Here is a 19,986-nt window from a genome sequence, read left to right on the forward strand (position 1 = left end):
TCTACTAATTTTTAACTTCAAATTCTAATTTTAAAACTACATTAAATCTTCAATATTTCTTCTGTTTCTTACTTCTCTAAATTTTTCAAACCCTTTTGAAAAAACTATTTCCTCCAAAACAATCCCCAAAAATCACCCCATTTTTTACATTTATGAGATAAGTAGAGAGCTTTTGCACTTCTTGAAATGTGAACGAGATATTGCTAGTAAACCCATGTTAAGCAGCGCAAAAATGGCATTCATGTCTACTCCCGCCTCATGCGGGTGGGTGAAAGTCCTGTCAACCTTTTCCCTTTTTTTCGTGAACATGTTCCTTCGTCAACGCATGGTTGACCCTGAAACAAAAACCAGGAGATCAGAGGATGAAGGGTAAGAGAGTAATACCCCATACATACCTTATTTCAATGACAATTTCTCTCCAGTTAACAAATTGAAATCAGCCTTGACAACTGCTGGTTCTATTTTATAAGGACTTTTGACGGACAAGCGGTACAGGTACCAGCGAAATCCGAAACGGGCGAAGTCCAGTGCCCGTAGAGTCCAGTCCACCTTCACAACATCCATTTTAGTTCCCAGATCCATCAAAAATGTCAAACGCACGGCCAAACGCACTCTTCTTGTTCTCCTCTATGGGGGAAAAGTGTGGATGGTTACCTGCGCGCTGGTTTGTTTGTATCTCTTTTCGACTCTTTTTTCCAAAAGTACATCTCTGCATTTAATTGACGTAACTAATGATTGCAAATTGCAAAATGGTTCTGTAGACACCGAGAAAACTAGCAAGTGGCGTGATGGTCACAACGCGGAAGCAAATGTTCCTTGGAACTCTGTATCTGTTTGTCTTCGTCTCGCCATTGTTTGCTCGTCAAGATCATTTGCTGGGACATTTAGAGCCATTATTCTCACACGGCAAAAAGCTCGAAGTGGAAGTTTATCATGGATTTCCAACAGCAGAAGAATTCTACAAGAGATTCGTCAACATTGCAAAGCCCGTTCTCTTTCGTGGCGGAGCGATGCTATTTCCAGCTTATTCTCTTTGGAATGATGAGTATTTTCTTTCCTTTCCTGAAAGCGAGGAACGTTTAGTGACAGTGGAAATGGAGAAAAAAGAAAATCGTTCCGTACCTGGGGAAGATATCCCGTTTGCCGATTTTGTTCGAGGATTAAACTCGTCTGGGAAATACATGATTAGCTCAGTGCCGGAATTTTTGAGGTAATTATGCACTTATCAACGTTGAGCTCTAGGGGGAGGAGGGGGAGGGGGAGGGGGGGAGGGTCGGGCATGAGGTGGGGATTTTGACTTTTTCTTTAATAAAAAGCAAATTCCCCATCCCCTGGACAAAATAATTGGTCAAAATCCCCACCCGGAGGCAAGGGAAGTTGGTCAAATGTCCTTCAAACCTTGTTGCAGGGGATCATATACAATCAAACTCCCTACCCTGGGGACAGACCTCAGGATCAAATTCCTGTGGTTAGCCTGACCCCCCCCCCCTCTCTCGGGCTTAACATTGATAGATGCATTATTTTCTAAGACCTGACTACAATACTCATTACAGCAAGGCGCCCAAAAGTGTGACCACTTTTAATTTATTCGCATTCTTCCGTGCAGATTTAATCCAATCAGAAGTCACTGGGAGCTGTCCTTGGCTTCTGATTGGATGGTGGTTGCACGAAAGAATGTGAATTAATTAAAAGTGGTCACACTTTTGGGCGCCTGCTGTAAAAGTCCTTGTTACACTGAGCAAAATATCACTCATGGCTTAAAATAAAGTCTCTTCAAGTGAGCAGTCGTTATTCAATTTTTGTACTGTTAGCTTTATACCATAAAATCCTGTTATTGCCCCCCCCCCCCGGTTATAGTCATAAAAAAATACATTTGATTATAAGCGCACCTTCCCCCCCGATATAATTATTATAAGCGGCCCCTCTCTGCCAATATTTTTTCCAAATATTGAAATGAATTCGATTTATTGAGTTTTTGAAGCTTAATTTAAAACCAGTTTTAGTGAATGAAAAACATATTTGGATCGACACTGCTGTAGGCAGTAACTCACTTTAAAGAGTTTCTTCTATCCTGCTTATAAGCCCCAACACATCCAAGATTTTTCTTGGGGGGGGGGGGGGGGGAGGAGGGGTGCACCGTAAAGGAATGGTGTAACTGACTGGTGATGTAAACAAATTTTGAAGGCGACTACTAAGCCACAGGTCATCTGAGGGAGGGGTGCGCACCCCCTGCACCAACCCCCTAGATCTGTCATAATTTGCTCTCAAGCTTCCTCCCAGGCAAGGAGATTCCAACTGAAGGCTCAGTACCCAATCAGTAATAGTTTTTGAGTGACATGATTTTAGATGGCATCTCCAGGCTAGTTGTGGAAAAAATGTGATTATATGATGAAAGCCATTGGCTACAGATTAATGTTATTTAAAACCCTTGTTGGATGTGTGGCCTTAAAAAATCATTGTTAAGTGTTTATTGAACAAAAAAACTAAAATTATAATGGTTACTAATTTTTATATTGTGATCATGCATTTATGAAGGCAAGATGTATTTGTGCCGCCTCCTATCGCTTGTCAAGATATAACACAAGGAAACCTTGTGCAAGATGTGAGTTGATTTACTGTAAAAACTGTCTTTTTTAACTGTTACAGCAATATGTGGAATAATATGGCCACTTGTTATTATTGATCCCTTAATGGGTCCATTGATCACAAGTAATGTGCAGGATTATCATGTTAGGTTCTATTTGACTAAAGATCAGAAAAGATAAGATTTTTAAAAGAAAGACATTTGCTTAAAAAAATTCAAGTAATGAAGACGAAATGTTCAACATGACACCAGCGCAGGACAAATGATGACTCTTGCAGCTCAGTTGGTTAGAGTGCCCAACCGGTATCTGGGAGGCCATGGGTTCAATTCCTAGCTGTTGGGGACTCAGATTTTTTATTTGTCCTGCGCTGGTGTCATGTTGAACATTTCATCTTCATTATTTATCTCTGAGCTTAAAATTTACCATCTTACTGTCTTTATATTTTACTTCATACATGTACCGTAATGATTCGATTTAGCGCCCTCCTTCCAATAAGAGCCCCCTTCCAAATAAGCGCCCCCTTCGAATGTGTTTTTGTAAATAAGCGCCCCTATTCCAATAAGCGCCCCCATTCTTATGAGCGCTCCCATTCTTATAAGCACCCCTATTCTAATAAGTGCCCCTATTGTGGATAACTGCCCCTACTGAAGTCACTGACGTCAACTAGATAAACTCCTAGCCTGACTGTTCACTGTACAGTTCATGTACATATATTTACTGTTAAAATTGAACAATTATTTTAAAAGTAACTGATTTTTTAACAATTTCTAACTGTTATAGTTCCTGTTATTGTTAGATACATTTGGTTGTTTCTCAAAAAATTAAATAAGTGCCCTGTCCCGAATAAGCGCCCTGTTTCGAATTAACGCCCTCCCTTGAGGTGCCAAAAGTAGATAAGCGCCCCGGGCGCTAAATCGAATCATTACGGTAGCTATACTGCAATAGATATTCAGTATACATGAATATTATAGTATACATGAATAAGTTAATACATGCACCCCTATGGAAGGTCACTGGAAATTCCAAAAAGGTGTTGAGTCTCAGAGGCCAAAATTTTTACAGGACATGCACAGCACACATACGTATGATCTAAACTTGTGCTGCACTGTAATGTCTAGAAGGGTGGGCTGGTGGTGGAGGGGGGGGGGGGGGCAATGGATGTTATCTGGAAAACACTAAAAATAAATCCCTGAAATGAATGATGACTACAGCTTTCTTCTCTGTAGATGCTGTGGTTTAGCAGTGGAGGCACCAAGTCTGTTCTGCACAATGATCATGCAGAAAACATCATGTGTGTATTCCGGGGAACCAAGGAATTCTTTTTGATAGACAAGGAATATCAGGAATTGGTAAAAGGACTACTTCATTTAAGCCAAATTAAGTCTGAAAGAAGTTCTCATATGCTAAAAGTGGCTTGATCGCACTTATGGAGCCTGTTGTGGTTTCCATAGCAAGAAGCAACTAGGAGTATATTTCTATACATTCCTTTGTTGTAAGATGCATGGCAGAAAAGCTTATGATATCCTTTGTAGGTTAATAACCCTCAGTTTTTTCTCAGGCTGCCTGAGCAGCTAGTTCAGAGGTAAATTGATATATACTTCTGTTAGAACTGCGTCTTGCCTGAGAAGACAAAAATTCCTCTCAGTCAGTGTACATGTGCAGTCATGGCAATTTTAAAGGTGATATCACACAGAATTTTCACAAATATCAACTTAACACATTATTTTAAAAAAATGATTTTTTTTTTAAATTATGGCAAAACTTTGCTGTCATGAAAAAAAACTAGCTTGTTTGATTAAGGAAATTAAACAAACTTTTCAAATCTGCAGGAAATAAAGTGTTGTGAAATATGACTTGTCCAATTTTGTGAAATTAATATAAATAATAATAAATTAAGTTCTTAATTTTTGCAATTAAAGGAATTACATTCAATTAATTTATTTTGCTTTGTTTTTCTGAAGGTTAATGTGACAGAGCGTGGTTATTCTGAGGTAGATGTAGACAGGTTTGTACAATGGCTAGCTCCATAGGCTTGCAAATTATGCATGGAGGGTCAGCTTTGTAGCTTTTAAGCTCTTTGCACGCATTTCGGGCCTATCAGGTGCTGTCCAACTTTGAGTGTTCACAATCTTTTTACAGTAAAAATCACTGTAACTTGAACCTTATAGCAAGGAATAGTTTATTTCCGAGGGGGGGTTTTGTATAAAAGGTTAAAAAAAAAGAAAAAATTAAACTCAAACTCTCACTAGTTTGAACCATTTTAAATTTTCATCCTATATATAATTTTACCCTTGATAACTTATATTTTAATAAACCACACGTAACTCAAACCTTATTTAATAATTCCTTTTAAGACTTCAATTATTAATTACATTATTTTATTTTGGCATGCTGTCTTGGAAAAATAATGGACTCATGCATACATGGAGCTGCTTTAACAATAATAGCCCAATTTCGCTATATTAAAATTCAGCCTAAAACAATAGACTTCAGGACGAGGCTCCGGGGACCAAACTATAGAGTTTGTGGGGTTTATTCCCCGGAGCCTCGTAGTGATGTCTATTGTTTAGAGCTGAATTTCAAAATATCGAAATTGGGCTATTGGTACATACTTATTTTCTGATTGGTCAAAAAATGGACAAAATACAGAGCAGAAAATACAGAGGTCAGCTCCAAGTAGTGGCTCTATATCTGCATTTTTGTGTTTGTTTGGTATTTGGTGTATTTTAGTTATTTGCACAACAACCCTAAGATGTTGTTAATCTGCTAATCTTTTGTGTTTTATTTAGAGTTGACCTGTTCAAGTATCCTGGACTCCACAATATAGAGCATTATTTTGCCTTTATAGAACCTGGTGACTGTCTTTATGTACCCTTCCTTTGGTAGGTGTTTATACAAACATTTTTTCTACTCCACTTTATTAATAATTACTGTTAATTTGCCTATTACAGCACGACGCGCCTTACCGTGGCCACCCAACAAACTTTTTTACAAGTGTATTCTTGTAATATTTTACGTTTTCACTGCGTTTTGTTGATAAATACTATGCAACAAGTTTCCATTTGATCGTATTCAACTTTGCAAGGAGGCGTGTTTGTCTAACAAATGATAATATAACGAGAATAAACTTGTAAAAAAGTTTGTTGGGTGGCCACGGTAAGGCGCGTCTCGCTGTAATAGTATAAATTAAAAGATATAATTATTAATAAATATAAATATTAGATGATACAAAATATAATTATTAATAATAAAAGAAAAAATAATATATTTTTAGAAGATAGGGTGCATGCCCTGAACATTAATTAAATATAATCATTGTAATACTACTAAATTTATTACAGTAATTAATACAAATGATGTTGTTAGTGTGGTTAACAATTGTTATTAATAATCAATGGAAAGCAATTTTCTTCATGACTTGTCTTTCAAGTGATCTTTCAGAACTTTTCATGTAGTTGGGGGATAGTAGAGCTACTGTGCAGTTGAGTACAGTAATCTGAATCCCAGATTTCCAGATGGTTTGCATGCTTCAAATAATCTCACTGAGTGAGGGTTTATGGCTTTCATTGGAAATCTGGCTGCGAGGGGGGGGGCGTGACCTTGGAAATCTGGACAGGACAAGATGGAAGGATTTAAATTTTTAATTTCAGTTTTGTATAACTAAAATTTTATTTAGCTATATTACTTTAACCCTAAGTATTTTATATATTTTGAATATTTTTTTATATATAAATTACATAAATGTATTATACATAATTATATAAATAATACAATACATGTATACATAATTACATAAACACATAAATAATTACATAAATAACAGACAGAAGTCACCGAGTGGATTTGTAAAAGACACTTTTATGTGTATTTAGGAAAGCATGTGAATAACTTAATATAACTGTAAATTACAAGATTTTTAATTACTCATTAACTTAGTATTAAACTAAAACAATTGACAATTATTGAATGAGATTGAGCAAAATATCGTGATTTGTCAGTGATAAGCATATTGACATTATATTATAAAAAGGTTTTAACCCCATACTCTGCTAACGCAGGGTACACCATGTACGATCCTCTGACTTGAATATTGCTGTGAACATCTGGTGGAGGAGTGGAGTGGATGTCAACTTCAGTGAGTGTGATGCAAGGCCTGGTAGAACCATTAAAGATTTGACTTTTATTGGGTTTGGAGCACTTCATGACGCCCAGGAGAAATTGATCAGGTTAGGCTTTGCTTTTTTAGCAGTTTTCACTTGATTGTCAAAAGTAATTCGCGTTTGCTTCGGTCTTGCATTACTGCGATTTGTGATTGGTTAAAAATCTCGCGCCATTGTTTCAACCAATCAGAAGTAAAACTAAAACCAATCGTAACTTACCCACACACGTTTTCCCGCGCTTCGTGCTGGCTTAATGTATCTACTTCGAATTTTGATTGGTTCAACGGATTGTTTGCATCCTTTGTGATACGCCAGAGTGGTACGTTTAGGTTTTGGTTTTATGACACTCACTTAAAATCCACTCTAACGTAATTATGCATTTGCTTTTAGTCTTAGAGGTGTAGTGGCTTTGTTTTAAATTACTGGATTATTATAGCAGAGCTGTTTTCAACAATAGACTACAATCTTTACAAGTAATTTTGTATTTGCTTCAGACTGCAGACTTGCTTATTATGGTTTAGGTCAGTCGGTTAGATTCCGGATTGTCGAGAGGACTGGGTTTGACCCATTCTCGTCCCCATAGCCCTTACGTTTCTCTTAGCCGGCTGGGCCTTGGTACGAGGAAACAAAGGGCTCTGGGGACACAGGATTTCCAGTCCTAGATTCTAGGACTTCCGGTCTTCATGTATGCAGTCATGAAGTTTCAAAAGAATGTATGAGAGAGTCGTTACGTGTTCGACTTCCGTTTAGGAATTCTTTGTTCCAAACAGCCAATCGAAAAAAAATCGAATTAATTCAAAAATCCTATGTCCCCAGAGCCCTCCGTTTTCTCGTGCCAAGCCGGCTAAGAGAAACGAAAGGGCTATGGGGACGAGAATGGGTTTGACCCTGGCAAGGGTTATTTTGTTGGAAAGCCACTGTAATCACAGTGCCTCTCAAAAATGCTATCAACCCAGTGTTTTTAGGTCAATCTGACAAAAAATGTTGAGTGGAGGGACAGATGTTGTAAATTCAACTAAATACGAACCTTGATTTGGTAAACGCTTCAGCTGTCAGTACAGTCAGCTGTCACTATAACGGACACCTTCGGGACCACAATTTGGTGTCCGCCATAGAGAAAGTCCGTAGTAGCGGGAGTTATTTTTAGTAATTCGTACAGTCAACTCTCGCCTTGCAGACACTCCGCTATTTCGGACACTCGCTATTACGGACAAAATCCAGATCCCCAGCGAAAGAGGTTTGACTGGAAATGATTCCCGCTATTACGGACTTTCACTATAACGGACACTAAACGACGCCCCGAGCGTGTCCGCTATAACGAGAGTTGACTTAGTCCAGTCCCTGTACTCTCTCTTCCACGCGCCCTTTATAGGGGTTGAACCCAGGCGCCCGAAGAGAGAGTCCAGGATAACTTGCATGCGGATGCTCAGAACGAACCAATCAGAAGCAAGGATTGTGGCGTCACTTTCTTGGGACGCACGCGCTAGGTTGAAACTGGCTCGCTCAAATGACGAATTCAACTACGCGACCGAGCGCGCGAATAAATGCAAGAAAAAAACTATGCTGAATTGCATCCAAAACCAATTGAATAAACAGCTACAAAATACTAGGAATAGTTGACCGATAGCGATTTTTGTTTTGGCCGTTAGCTTTTAGCAGACACTGACTGCAAAGCTAGGCTTTTTAAAGTTATTCCGGTGATCCTGCTTTAGTACACGGTCGCGTAGTTGAACTCTTCATCTGTGCTCGCGCGTTTTCAAAAGGGCTGCCAAATATGGTTTTTCCCCCAATTGTTTTTTTTTTTGGGGGGGGGGGAGGGGGGGAAACTGGCGCATGCGCATGCACGTTATCCTGGACTCTCTCTTCGCGCGCCTGGGTTCAGCCCCTATAAAAGGCGCGCGGAAGAGAGAGTTCAGGGACTGGACTAGAGTTGACTGTATTTGCCCAGGACTTCAATTCCTGTCCGTAATAACGGTGTGTCCGTAATAGCGAGGTGTCCGCAATGTGGGAGTTGACTGTAGATCACTACAGTGGTCTGGTTGTTTGCTTGGTTATTTGTTCATTTAATATATTTCCAATAGTTTCCCGTAGTTATTGGTTCTATCCTCTCTGTGACTGCTTTGGATTTGATGTGCTTTGTTGACGACAGTCTTAACTGAGATCTGTGTAGTGTTGATGTCGTTTACTTTTAATAAAATACCTTATTTCTTTTCTCCAAAGAAACCGTTTATTTCAAGCGGTCAAGTTAAGCGGTGATGATCTGTCTCTTGAAGGACTCCAAGATTTCTTCAAACAGGTGATTACTGAATAAGAAATTTGTAGATTGACGCCTAAAGTGAACGGAGTGTGCGAGCAAAAGAACAATCAACACTTAAACAGTTTTTGTGTTTGCCATTGCAAATTATGAACCCTATTTAATGAAAGTCCTACATTTTATATTTACTCTGTAGCCTGACGTTTTTGGACCTGACGTGCAATGGACTGAAGACATGTTTGCCGTTGTAAAAAAGGTAATCGAATCCATTCCTAAATAACTAAAGATATATAAAAGCGACTTTTACTTTTAGTGACTTTTACTTTGGGTTTGCGTTTCCTTGAAAACTCTCATGCGAGGCGCTTTTAAACCAATCAGAACAAGCATCTGTTTTCACTCACTTTTCTAACCAATCAGGAGAAAAACCACTGAAACCACTCGTGACTTGTCTTGCGCTCGTTTTCCATTGTTTCATTGCTTTAATTCCGTTTGCTGTGATTTCCCAGATAGAATTTGGTTCCATGGCAGTCAGTGGAGAACTATTCTAACCTGGATTTTTTTTCAGCAAGCCAAAACCTACAGGCTCATTGCAAAGTTCGCCGAGGCAGGCATCGGCTCCGTGTTTGTCATTAGAAAAGCGCTTCATCTTTACGAAAATAAGTATGGTCGAAGATAAAAACTCTTGTATATGTAGTTGACTCTTGTAGTTGTCGCTTAGTGTATGTTTAGTGCAGCTTTAGCTTTAGCTTGCTTTAGTAGTCACTCGCATCTAAGCGCATTCTTTTGGAATTCCGCTAACCTGGCATGATTGGTTCTCCCATTGCTTTCTATTTGACAATTGGACGGCAAGCTCGAGGTTTTTGTAGTTGGCGAGGGCGAAATCCAACCTTGTTGGACTTACTTGTTCTAAACAGTGTTCTCTACTAAAAGTAAAAAATACGGAACTCACTGATAACTTTGTTTCGTTTGTGGATAAGCTGTTTAATTTGATGGACAAATCACAAGATGGCAAGATAACGTTTGCCGAGCTGAGCAATTTATCTGGAGAGGTGAGTCTTCCATAACATGATTCTTTATTCACCTACGACTGGTTATGATATCATAAAAACACGTACATAAGAGAATAATAATAATCGTTTCAAACTTAAAAACAATCAGGTAATTTGCAGCTTCCTTCCTGGTGGATGGTGGTGGCTCGTTTGTCAAGTTCTGTCCTTCACAATAGTTATTGTTTGTTTTGTTTTGTTATTGTTTTGAAAAGTATCAAATATTTAGGTTGGTCTTTACAATTCTAGAGACTGGAAGGGCCAGATCGTTTCACGGTGCCGGAGGTGCTTAACTCCAGCTTTTTAAGAAATGAAACGACTAGGGGTATTATTTCTTCTCTCCCCGGGATATCGGTTGCTAGTCCATCGCAGGTTGAACCCGACAGCTTGTAGTCAGGTTAACCCAACACTGTGAGAGGCACTGTGAGAGTGAAGTGAACACAATTCAATCCATGACCCTGGCCTGGACTCGAACCTGGGGCCCGTTTCTCAAAAGCCCCGGAAACGTTTCAGGCCGGCAAAGCCATTTTTAGTCTTCTATAGCTTAAAAACAGAGAAGTGTATGGGCCTGAAACTTTGCATGAGGGTAACCTTTGTTCATGTTAAAAACATGCGAATAAAACGGCCGCCATAAGGTTTGAGATTTTGCTATGGCTTTCTGGGTGCGAAAACATTTCGGGACCTTCCAGAAACGGGCCCCTGGACCGCTTGATCGGGATTCCAATTATCTTACTCGCTTTACACAACGTTGTTTTGAAGCTTCTCAAAACCTTATTAATGATGCTCATTCTTCTTGTTTTCGTGTAGGACTGGGTGCTAGTTCGCGTGCTGGTGAATGATTTGACAGATCTGGTAATGACAGAAAACGATCAGACAATAGAACAAGAGGCTCATTCTACAGAAGGGGAACAATGGCAGGAAAATGCCCAAATCGAACCAGAGACACACACGGAGCTTTGAGAAGAATTCACAAGTCTGCTGTTAGAGATGCAAAAGTTGTATGCCCAGCTCAATAAGCCCTAGATTAATTTCTAGAAAATGTATGTTTAGTTTTAATTATTTCACCTGTAACAAAGATTTAAAGGAGATACACGTAATCCATCTTAATAATCTGCAGCTGTAAACATCCTTGTTTATTTTCGTATTTTTCTTCTTTGGTGTTTTCTGCCTATTTTGAGGTTTCTTTGATTGCAAAGGAACTTTGTACACAGAGAAAAATTACTAAAATATTGAGACAGCTATTTTAAGGACTTTCTCACTCAAGGTTTTTACGTAGTCCATATCGTGGTTAAATTTTACCCTTGGTACAATTTGGTATTTTCCTTTGTTCTGGTATGCGGTAATATATCAGCAGAATAATAAATTTAAAACTAAGGGAAATACCAAATTGCACCAAAGGCAAGATTGAGCCATATCATTTACAGTTAATAAATTAGTGAAACATAAGATAAGATAAGATAAGATAAGATTTTATTTACCTCTCCAAAAATGGTTTTTCAGGGCAAATTACAATAAAATGTTAAAAATGTACAGCTAAAAAATAAAATCATTCTAAATATAAAAAAGGGTTACGTTTAAAAGGGTTCTATGTTTCAATAAAATTTTTCCAAGCGCGACGTTTTATAGCATCCTTAAAAATACTCAAACTATTAACGTCTGTTAGGGTCCTTGGTAGTTCGTTCCAAAGCCGAGTAGCTCTGAATACAAATGACTGCTGGCCTGTAGCTGTTTTGAATAGTAGCGGGACATCCAAAAAAAGGAGTTAAGGAGTTAAGGTAAAAAAGAAACAGTAATTCTTGGATTCAGAATCTGAGAGTTTTTGTTGAGGGCTGATTATTGAATTTAAATTTAGACAGTCGTGTTTAACCGTACACGTAAGTTAGAGAAATCGCAAAACGTCAGTTACAACTCGCCAAGGCGTGGAATGCGCTCATGTACTTTTCAATTATTCAGCTATGCACCTGGTCTGAAAGAATGGAATACATTAGACAGAGTCACTAGAATTGCACCAAATGTTGAAGAAGACAAAGAAACAATAGTGTAAATAACATTGTTTGAGATTATGTAACATTTTTTTAGAATAAAATAAAGACCAACAATATATATTGTTTCAAATCAAGACGACATCGACTTTAAAATGGAAAAGTTATCTCTCTGGTACGAGCAACTTCACATTATCCAACAGAAATGCCATTTCAAAAGAACAAAATAAGCAACACCGACTGTCAAAGAAATAACTGAAAGTAAGCACTAAGGTTTCAACAATTGTTACCCTTTACAAACTACTCGCATATCATTCTCGTCCCCATAGCCCTTTCGTTTCTCTAAGCCGGCTGGGCCTTGGCACGAGAAAACGAAGGGCTCTGAGACATAGGCTTTCCCGTCCTAGATTCCAGGACTTCCGGTCTTCATGTATGCAGTCATGACGTTTCAAAAGAATGTATGAGAGAGTCGTTACGTTTTGGACTCCAGTTAAGGAATTCTTTGTTCCAAACAGCCAATCAAAAAAATTCGAATTAATTCAAAAATTCTACGTCCCCAGAGCCCTTCGTTTTCTCGTTCTAAGGCCAAGAGAAACGAAAGGGCTATGGGGACGAGAATGCTCGCGTATGTCTTGGATTTGCCGCTCTTTCGATCGAGAAAGTAACCACACTAAACATACACAATACACATCGCACATATCATTACTTGCCAAACTTGACGCTATTGATAAGCCACAACCCATAACTCAATAAAAAGATTGTTTTTAATGAAAACAACTCAGTTTACAGTCCAAAATAACTAATACATTCTACCACAACTAGAACAAAAAGAACAAAGGTTTCTATCATTTATCTTACACTCGCCGTTACGTAACACGTTGCAAACGATCTGTCAACATACATCACAGAAATGCACACCCTTTTATTTAAAAATATCTATTTTAAGTAACAAAGAATTTCAAACGGTTTTGATGAAACCACATTTTGGAGTGAAAAATCACTAAACAAAATGTTAAAATTCCTTACGTATTCTGGGCGAACACATAACTACTTTTAGTAAAAATCAAACAAAAAATCATTTCCATTTTATTCCAGAAAATAGAAGTTTAAATCTAAACGTTTCGCTATATTTTTCTGGAAGGGTACTGCTTAAATTTGATTATTGACAAAAAAAATTAAACTTGCTCCCCTTCTTGGTTTCCATCCAAACGCAAATCCGAGAAAAATCAAAAATGTCGTAGAAAAACGTGAGCAGCTAAGCTCTACATTACTGCGGCTCGTGATAGATTAAGGCAACACCGTATAAACTTACTGGCAAACCATTTAATTACAAAATGATAATGACACTGCAATTTATACTTTCACACACGATCACGATTCACCCTCTTTTTGCAGTTTCTCTTCCTTGAGTGGAATAGAAAGTGCCGCACCCTGTTTCTCTAAAAGTATAAAAGCTGTTGGTAATGGAATTTTTAATGTGTGAAAACCATCCAAAATAATAATTAATGTCGCCTCCGGACAAAAGAGGGGTCACTCATTTAAAAACATTTGCTATTTTAGCGTCACAAATTCCAAAAAATCTCCAAAACTGTTGTAAAAAATGAACAAATATAAGGAGTGTAAAGATTCTTGAAGAATTTTCTTAGGTATTAAAACCGAAAATTATATATAAAATAGCGAACTTGGGTAAAACAGCACGTCAAAACATGGTTATCACGTAAACACCAATCACGTGAGCAAAACGTTTAGTCATCATAAGTCATCACAAAAGTTTGAAATCAGCACGGGCACTTCCTGTTCTACTCCAGGCACAATAAGGCTAAATTATGGAAAAGATTTTTGCAATGATTTCTTTAACATCAGACCAAAATCCGAAGAAGTTAAAGGTCTTAAGACCTTTAGGATGTAAGGGGACTATTTCAGCTGTTACTTGGTAAAGAATATATATTTCACTTTGTTTTGTGAACAAGGCGATTGCGCTGTAGCCTGTTGTCACACTTGTCTCGAAACCTACACTTTTTTCTTGTTTATTTCTAGTCGCCTCCAAGAATTATTCCAATCTCGGAATATGAAATGTTTGTGCAAACTAACCACCACTTGGTGTCAAATGTAGGTTATTGTTCCATTATCAGTTACTTATCAAAAACACAGTACAAAGGAAACACGAACCACTGAAGAAAGTTAAGGATTAACAGCGTTTATGTTCCTGGGTACTTGTTGAGCACTTTCCTCTGCACAGGTTCCGCTTCTGCAAAAGAAAACAGCGTCCATACCTGACATTGGTTATTCTCTTTTGTTATTTTTCTATGCTTATTTTTATCTATTTTTTCGAGTGCTTGAGCGCGTTTTGCGGGAACGGATCGCAGAGTATTTCGAGGTCGTGGCCACTGCTTTGCTTGAAGGGTGAGAACACAATACTTAATAGAATGAAACTCTACTAAGGATTGTCAACTTTTTACGAAACATAACAAGCTTATCCTCTCTTTACACAGTCTGCTAACCTTTGTGAATGTACTACTTACTATACGAAAAAGGACACGATACGATACGATACTTTACAGCATTACATAATAAAAAGGGAAACGACATGTCTGTAAAGTAAGTAGTTTGAAACTGCAAAATAACATGGAAATTTGGTTCTAGAACTAGTGATCAGGTTTTTTTTTTTTGAAATGTTAGGGTACACAATAAAGAAAATAAACAATGCCCAGCTCTACATGAGCAGCCACCGCACTTGAACATATTTCTATGGAATTGTGAAATAACATTCGAAAATAAGTTAAAATGCTCAGAACCTCCAACTCTGATAACATTACACCTTATACACCAAGGCAGTTGCGTTCGTCATTTTCAAGAAAACTATTCAAGTTGCAAACAACGCAAAAATTGCACAGCAACAATCAAATTCGGTTAGAAATGTTTAAGGTTTCAAAGATATTTCACTTACAGTACGGCAAAATCCAAAGTGACGTCATCGCCAATGAGTACAAACGGAGCCCAATACCTCACGGCACTGAACTTTTCTGACTCTCGGAGACGTTTCATAGCCCGGTTAAGAGACACGCTGGCGCTATTTCCATCACTCATGTGTTGGTAGAAGCTTTTCATGAACTCCATGGTTGCCTCGTCATCAATTGCCCAGAGTGACACCAGAACGGAACGAGCACCAGCACCCAGGAAAGCCCGAGCAATACCGACCGCTCCCTCAGCCTTGACTGGTCCTTGACCACTATGACAGCAACTAAGCACAACAAGCTTTGCTCGTAGCCGAACAGATTGCACGTCGGCTATTTTCAGCATGTAATCGTTCTCTTCTAGAATCATACCCTTCCGTGCTGGGTTTGAAGGAGCCAAAGCAATTTCACCAGTTTCTGAATTTCCATGTGCTGCTATGTGTACCAAAGCAACAGAAGCGATCCTATTAAGTACCTCCTCTTTAGTAGCTTCTTTTCCCGTTAGAGGCGCGGTGTTTAGAATCTCGCCAATCTTCTCTACTTCCTCTTTGGCATGTGGCAACTGCGGCATTTTGGGTTCTCCGAAGATGTTTGTGATTTCGTCTAAACACGGATCTCCCACGAGCAACGCCTCAGTGTTACTGTGGTAGCTCTCAGAACAATCTTCGAGCAGCTTCAAACTTGTCAGCGAGGGAATTATACGGATCCTGATGGATTCACTGAGGTACCTCTCATTTTCATTCACAAGCGCAGCAAAAGGAGTAAGGCATAGTGGACCTTCGGGGACAATGATTACTTCATCACTTTTAAGCATGCTTTCAATGGGCCCAATTATACTGCGGTACAAAAGGCGCAAGGAATTGGCCTCGCAGTTTGGCGACTCTGCTGTTTGACCAGATACATTGCTGGGTGGCAATGTCTCTCTCGCCTTATCCAAAGAACGCCCACAAATTTGATTTTCCTTCAAAGCATCTTTCCGTAGCTTCTCTATGAATGAAACCGCATTTCCATGTTCCACAAGCTTTTGTTGAAACTGAACATCGCTTCCTTGGCAGAGTACCCATGAATTGATGGTGTTATCCTCAAGTGCTACAAAAACTGTCTGAGTAGACATAGAGCCTGCTACGTTGGGGATCTTTTGTTCAACACCACGAAACTCAGAAGATAGCAGTTCATGGCCATAACGTACCTTCATAAGATCCATTAAGGCCTGTGCTCTTACTTGCTCAGCGGCACACAAAGCCTCATTTGTCTTTGAAAGCCTTACTAGAGTATTCCAAAGAGCGGTGTATGAATGTTGATTCATATGTCGAAAGTTCACTTTCCACTCATCTTCGTCTTGAAGAAGATCTCTCACCTTGTTGTACACTTTGACACCGGAACGATAAAAATCCAGAGCCTCGTGCAAATAACCCACCGATTCAAAATAAAATCCTAGCTTAAAACACGCGCATCCTTCACCACACTTGTCTCCTACTTCCTTGGAAATGTTAAGATGCTGCTCAAGGTATTCTTTGCTTACTTCCAAATCACCCCGACGTCGATAAGCAGAGCCAAGTTTACAGTACAGAACACCTTCTGCTTGCTTGTCTCCTACTTCTTCCGCAATCCTCAGAGATTGTAGACAGTACTCGATGCATCCTTCCAAATCACCGAGATCTAAGCGAATTTGGCCAAGGAGATCATACCCACATACTTCCAAATCCTTATCTTCCGTTTTTTCCGAAATTTTAAGACCTTGTTTACAGTACCGATTGGCTTGTTTGAAATCACGGAGACATTCATAATCATTGCCAAGATTGCTGTAGGCATGTCCTTCTCCAGCCCAGTCACCCACTTTTTTGGCAATGCTAAGATGTTCCTTGTGGTACTCTATGGCTTGTTTGAAATCACCAAGACCTTGAAAAGCATTGCCAAGATTGCCGTAGGCAAGTCCTTCTCCAGCCCTGTCACCCACTTTTTTGGCAATGCTAAGATGTTCCTTGTGGTACTCTATGGCTTGTTTGAAATCACCGAGACCGTAATAAGCATTGCCAAGATTGCCGTAGGCACGTCCTTCTTCAGCCCAGTCACCCACTTCTTTGGCAATGCTAAGATCTTTCTCGTGGTACTCTATGGCTTGTTTGAAATTACCGAGACCTTGATAAGCATTGCCAAGGTTGCCGTACGCCCATCCTTCCCCGGCCCTGTCCCCTACTTCTTTAGCAATGTTAAGACATTTCTCGTGGTACTCTATTGCTTGTTTGAAATCACTGAGAACTTGATAAGCATTGCCAAGATTGCCGTAGGCACATTTTTCTCCAGCTCTGTCCCCCATTTCTTTAGCTATTTTAAGATGTTCCTTGTGGTACTCTATGGCTTGTTTAAAATCGCAGAGACTGTCATAAGCATTGCCAAGGTTGCCGTAGGCCCTTCCTTCCTCAGCTCTGTCCCCCACTTCATCAGCAATGCTAAGATCTTTCTCGTGGTACTCTATGGCTTGTTTGAAATCACCGAGATCTTGATAAGCATTGCCAAGGTTGCCGTAGGCACGTCCTTCCCCAGCTCTGTCCCCCACTTCAAGAGCAATGCTAAGATCTTTCTCGTGGTACTCTATGGCTTTTTTGAAATCACCGAGACCTTGATAAGCACAGCCAAGGTTGCTGTAGGCATCTCCTTCTCCAGCCCTATCAACCACTTCTTTGGCAATGCTAAGACATTTCTCGTGGTACTCTATGGCTTGTTTGAAATCACTGAGACTGTCATAAGCAATTCCAAGATCGCCGTAGGCACGTCCTTCTCCAGCCCTGTCCCCCACTTCCTTGACAATGCTAAGATCTTTCTCGAGGTTCTCTATGGCTTGTTTGAAATCACCGAGACCATGGTAAGCGCAGCCAAGGTTGCTGTAGGCCCTTCCTTCCTCAGCTCTGTCCCCCACTTCATGAGCAATGCTGAGATCTTTCTCGTGGTACTCTATGGCTTGTTTGAAATCACCGAGACCATGGTAAGCGCAGCCAAGGTTGCCGTAGGCCCTTCCTTCTTCAGCTCTGTCCCCCACTTCATGAGCAATGCTAAGATCTTTCTCGTGGTACTCTATGGCTTGTTTGAAATCACCGAGATCTTGATAAGCATTGCCAAGGTTGCCGTAGGCCCTTCCTTCTTCAGCTCTGTCCCCCACTTCATGAGCAATGCTAAGATCTTTCTCGTGGTACTCTATGGCTTTTTTGAAATCACCGAGACCTTCATAAGCACAGCCAAGGTTACCGTAGGCATCTCCTTCTCCAGCCCTATCACCCACTTCTTTGGCAATGCTAAGACATTTCTCGTGGTACTCTATGGCTTGTTTGAAATCACCGAGACTGTCATAAGCAATTCCAAGATTGCCGTAGGCCCTTCCTTCTCCAGACCTATCACCCACTTCTTTGGCAATGCTAAGATCTTTCTCGTGGTACTCTATGGCTTGTTTGAAATCATCGAGATCTTGATAAGCATTGCCAAGATTGCCGTAGGCCCTTCCTTCTCCGGCCCTATCCCCCACTTCTTTAGCAATGCTAAGATCTTTCTCGTGGTACTCTATGGCTTGTTTGAAATCACCGAGATCTTGATAAGCATTGCCAAGGTTGCCGTAGGCACGTCCTTCTCCGGCTCTGTCCCCCACTTCATTGGCAATGCTAAGATCTTTCTCGTAGTACTCTATGGCTTGTTTGAAATCAGCCGGACCCCGATAATCATTGCCAAGGTTGCTGCAGGCATGTCCTTCTTCAGCCCTGTCTTCCTTTTCTTTCGCAATGCTAAGATGTCTCAGTTCGTGATGTAGAGCCTCTGATTTCCTTTCTTCCATTTCTGCGTGAAATACAGTAAAGAATTCGAATATTGAAATGAGTATTCTATAAACTGATTTTGTACTGAATCACCTTTTCCTGTCTCGAATGCGTGTCGCGCCATCGATCTCCAGCTGTAGTCAAGTAATAAAGCACTACCTTCATTGGAAAAAAGCATCAGAAAGTTGGTGAGCAATACTCGACTGTCAGAAGGAAAAAACATGTCGTAACTATAGTTCCAGCGCAAATATGGCTGCCGTTAATTTTCGGTCGCCAGAAGAATGTTTTGTCAACAACGTTAAATTAATTACTTTAACTTAAAGATCAGGTCAAAGTCTAGGCAGGCCAGGGTGGCTTTTCCATACAAATCTCTCAAATTTGAATGAGTCACAAATCTGCAGCATTTTAACTAAAAGCACTGAAATTTCGTATTGTAGCATATTATTTCTTATATTTTCAAGTTTCACCATCAGCTTGTTTAGAAATTTGTCCAAACAAGAGAAATGAATCGATCAACTCTTACTAGGTACAGTGCAGGATCCTTTTAGTACAGAATGCACTCTGTGGTGGCTTGTTAGTGGACTAGTACGTACTGTCGTCCGTTTTTCCGCTAACGAACTCAACTGCTAAAGTACAAACCTTAATAGTTCATGAATTAATTATTTAGTGCAGTTAGAATGGAACACTACAATGTATAAACAAAAGAGACTAATTATATATGATGGGATCTATAAGATAGTAGACAGAAATTTCTAATTCTAATATAAAGGGCCGCTGTGGGCACGAGGCCGTTTGACTTACTCGCAGCTTAAAAGCTTGCTCGCGCGTATCGTATGTCGTTTATCCGTGATATCATACCACAGTATAACGCAATCTTTGTTGAAACAACATAGGGAAATCTAAAAAAAAATATTAAAATATAAAATAAAATATTACTGTTGTTCAATTGAGCAAATCTAGGAAGAAAATGTATTATTTGCATCCTTGGTCTGTGAATTCATAACAACTGTATTTATTTGAATTCCTTCAGATCCTCAGGCTATGCTATTTATACAATCACTTACAAGCTTCTTATGTTTAAAAAGTGTAAGCTGCAGTTGGTAACAGTCTTTTTCACACACAAGGTACATTAAGGGCTAACTTGGCAACGAGAAATGATTTCCTTCTTCGCGTATTTCGAAATTCAAAATTTGTTCCCTGTAAAT

The 19,986-nt window shown here is 39.5% G+C and overlaps 2 protein-coding genes across 2 annotated transcripts; one reads left to right on the top strand and one right to left on the bottom strand.

Annotated features, from left to right (window-relative positions):
• Positions 1 to 589: 589 nt before the first annotated feature.
• Positions 590 to 12,150, top strand: LOC144655977 (tRNA wybutosine-synthesizing protein 5-like). Its single transcript, XM_078516178.1, has 10 exons — positions 590 to 1,210; positions 2,536 to 2,602; positions 3,812 to 3,934; positions 4,547 to 4,590; positions 5,375 to 5,467; positions 6,644 to 6,811; positions 8,966 to 9,041; positions 9,196 to 9,255; positions 9,977 to 10,048; positions 10,853 to 12,150. The coding sequence occupies exons 1-10, from the start codon at positions 789 to 791 to the stop codon at positions 11,003 to 11,005; spliced, it is 1,278 nt and encodes a 425-aa protein (XP_078372304.1). The 5' UTR covers positions 590 to 788; the 3' UTR covers positions 11,006 to 12,150.
• Positions 12,151 to 13,725: 1,575 nt separating this feature from the next.
• Positions 13,726 to 17,889, bottom strand: LOC144657444 (tetratricopeptide repeat protein 28-like). Its single transcript, XM_078517786.1, has 2 exons — positions 14,975 to 17,889; positions 13,726 to 14,275 (listed from the first exon to the last, which is right to left on the bottom strand). The coding sequence occupies exons 1-2, from the start codon at positions 17,296 to 17,298 to the stop codon at positions 14,209 to 14,211; spliced, it is 2,391 nt and encodes a 796-aa protein (XP_078373912.1). The 5' UTR covers positions 17,299 to 17,889; the 3' UTR covers positions 13,726 to 14,208.
• Positions 17,890 to 19,986: the final 2,097 nt, after the last annotated feature.

The sequence above is a fragment of the Oculina patagonica genome, chromosome 6 (assembly GCF_052425735.1).
Source record: "Oculina patagonica isolate OP01 chromosome 6, crgOcupat, whole genome shotgun sequence".
Classification (NCBI taxonomy): domain Eukaryota; kingdom Metazoa; phylum Cnidaria; class Anthozoa; order Scleractinia; family Oculinidae; genus Oculina; species Oculina patagonica.

Coding starts and splice junctions, on each gene's coding strand:
- LOC144655977 (XM_078516178.1), top strand. CDS start 789: ATGGTCACAACGCGGAAGCAAATGTTCCTTGGAACTCTGTATCTGTTT. Junction 4,591..5,374: donor TCTGAGGTAGATGTAGACAG/GTTTGTACAATG, acceptor TGTTTTATTTAG/AGTTGACCTGTTCAAGTATC. Junction 9,042..9,195: donor TCCAAGATTTCTTCAAACAG/GTGATTACTGAA, acceptor TTTACTCTGTAG/CCTGACGTTTTTGGACCTGA.
- LOC144657444 (XM_078517786.1), bottom strand. CDS start 17,298: ATGGGGGACAGAGCTGGAGAAAAATGTGCCTACGGCAATCTTGGCAAT. Junction 14,276..14,974: donor ACTTTGGATTTTGCCGTACT/GTAAGTGAAATA, acceptor TTTCTTTTGCAG/AAGCGGAACCTGTGCAGAGG.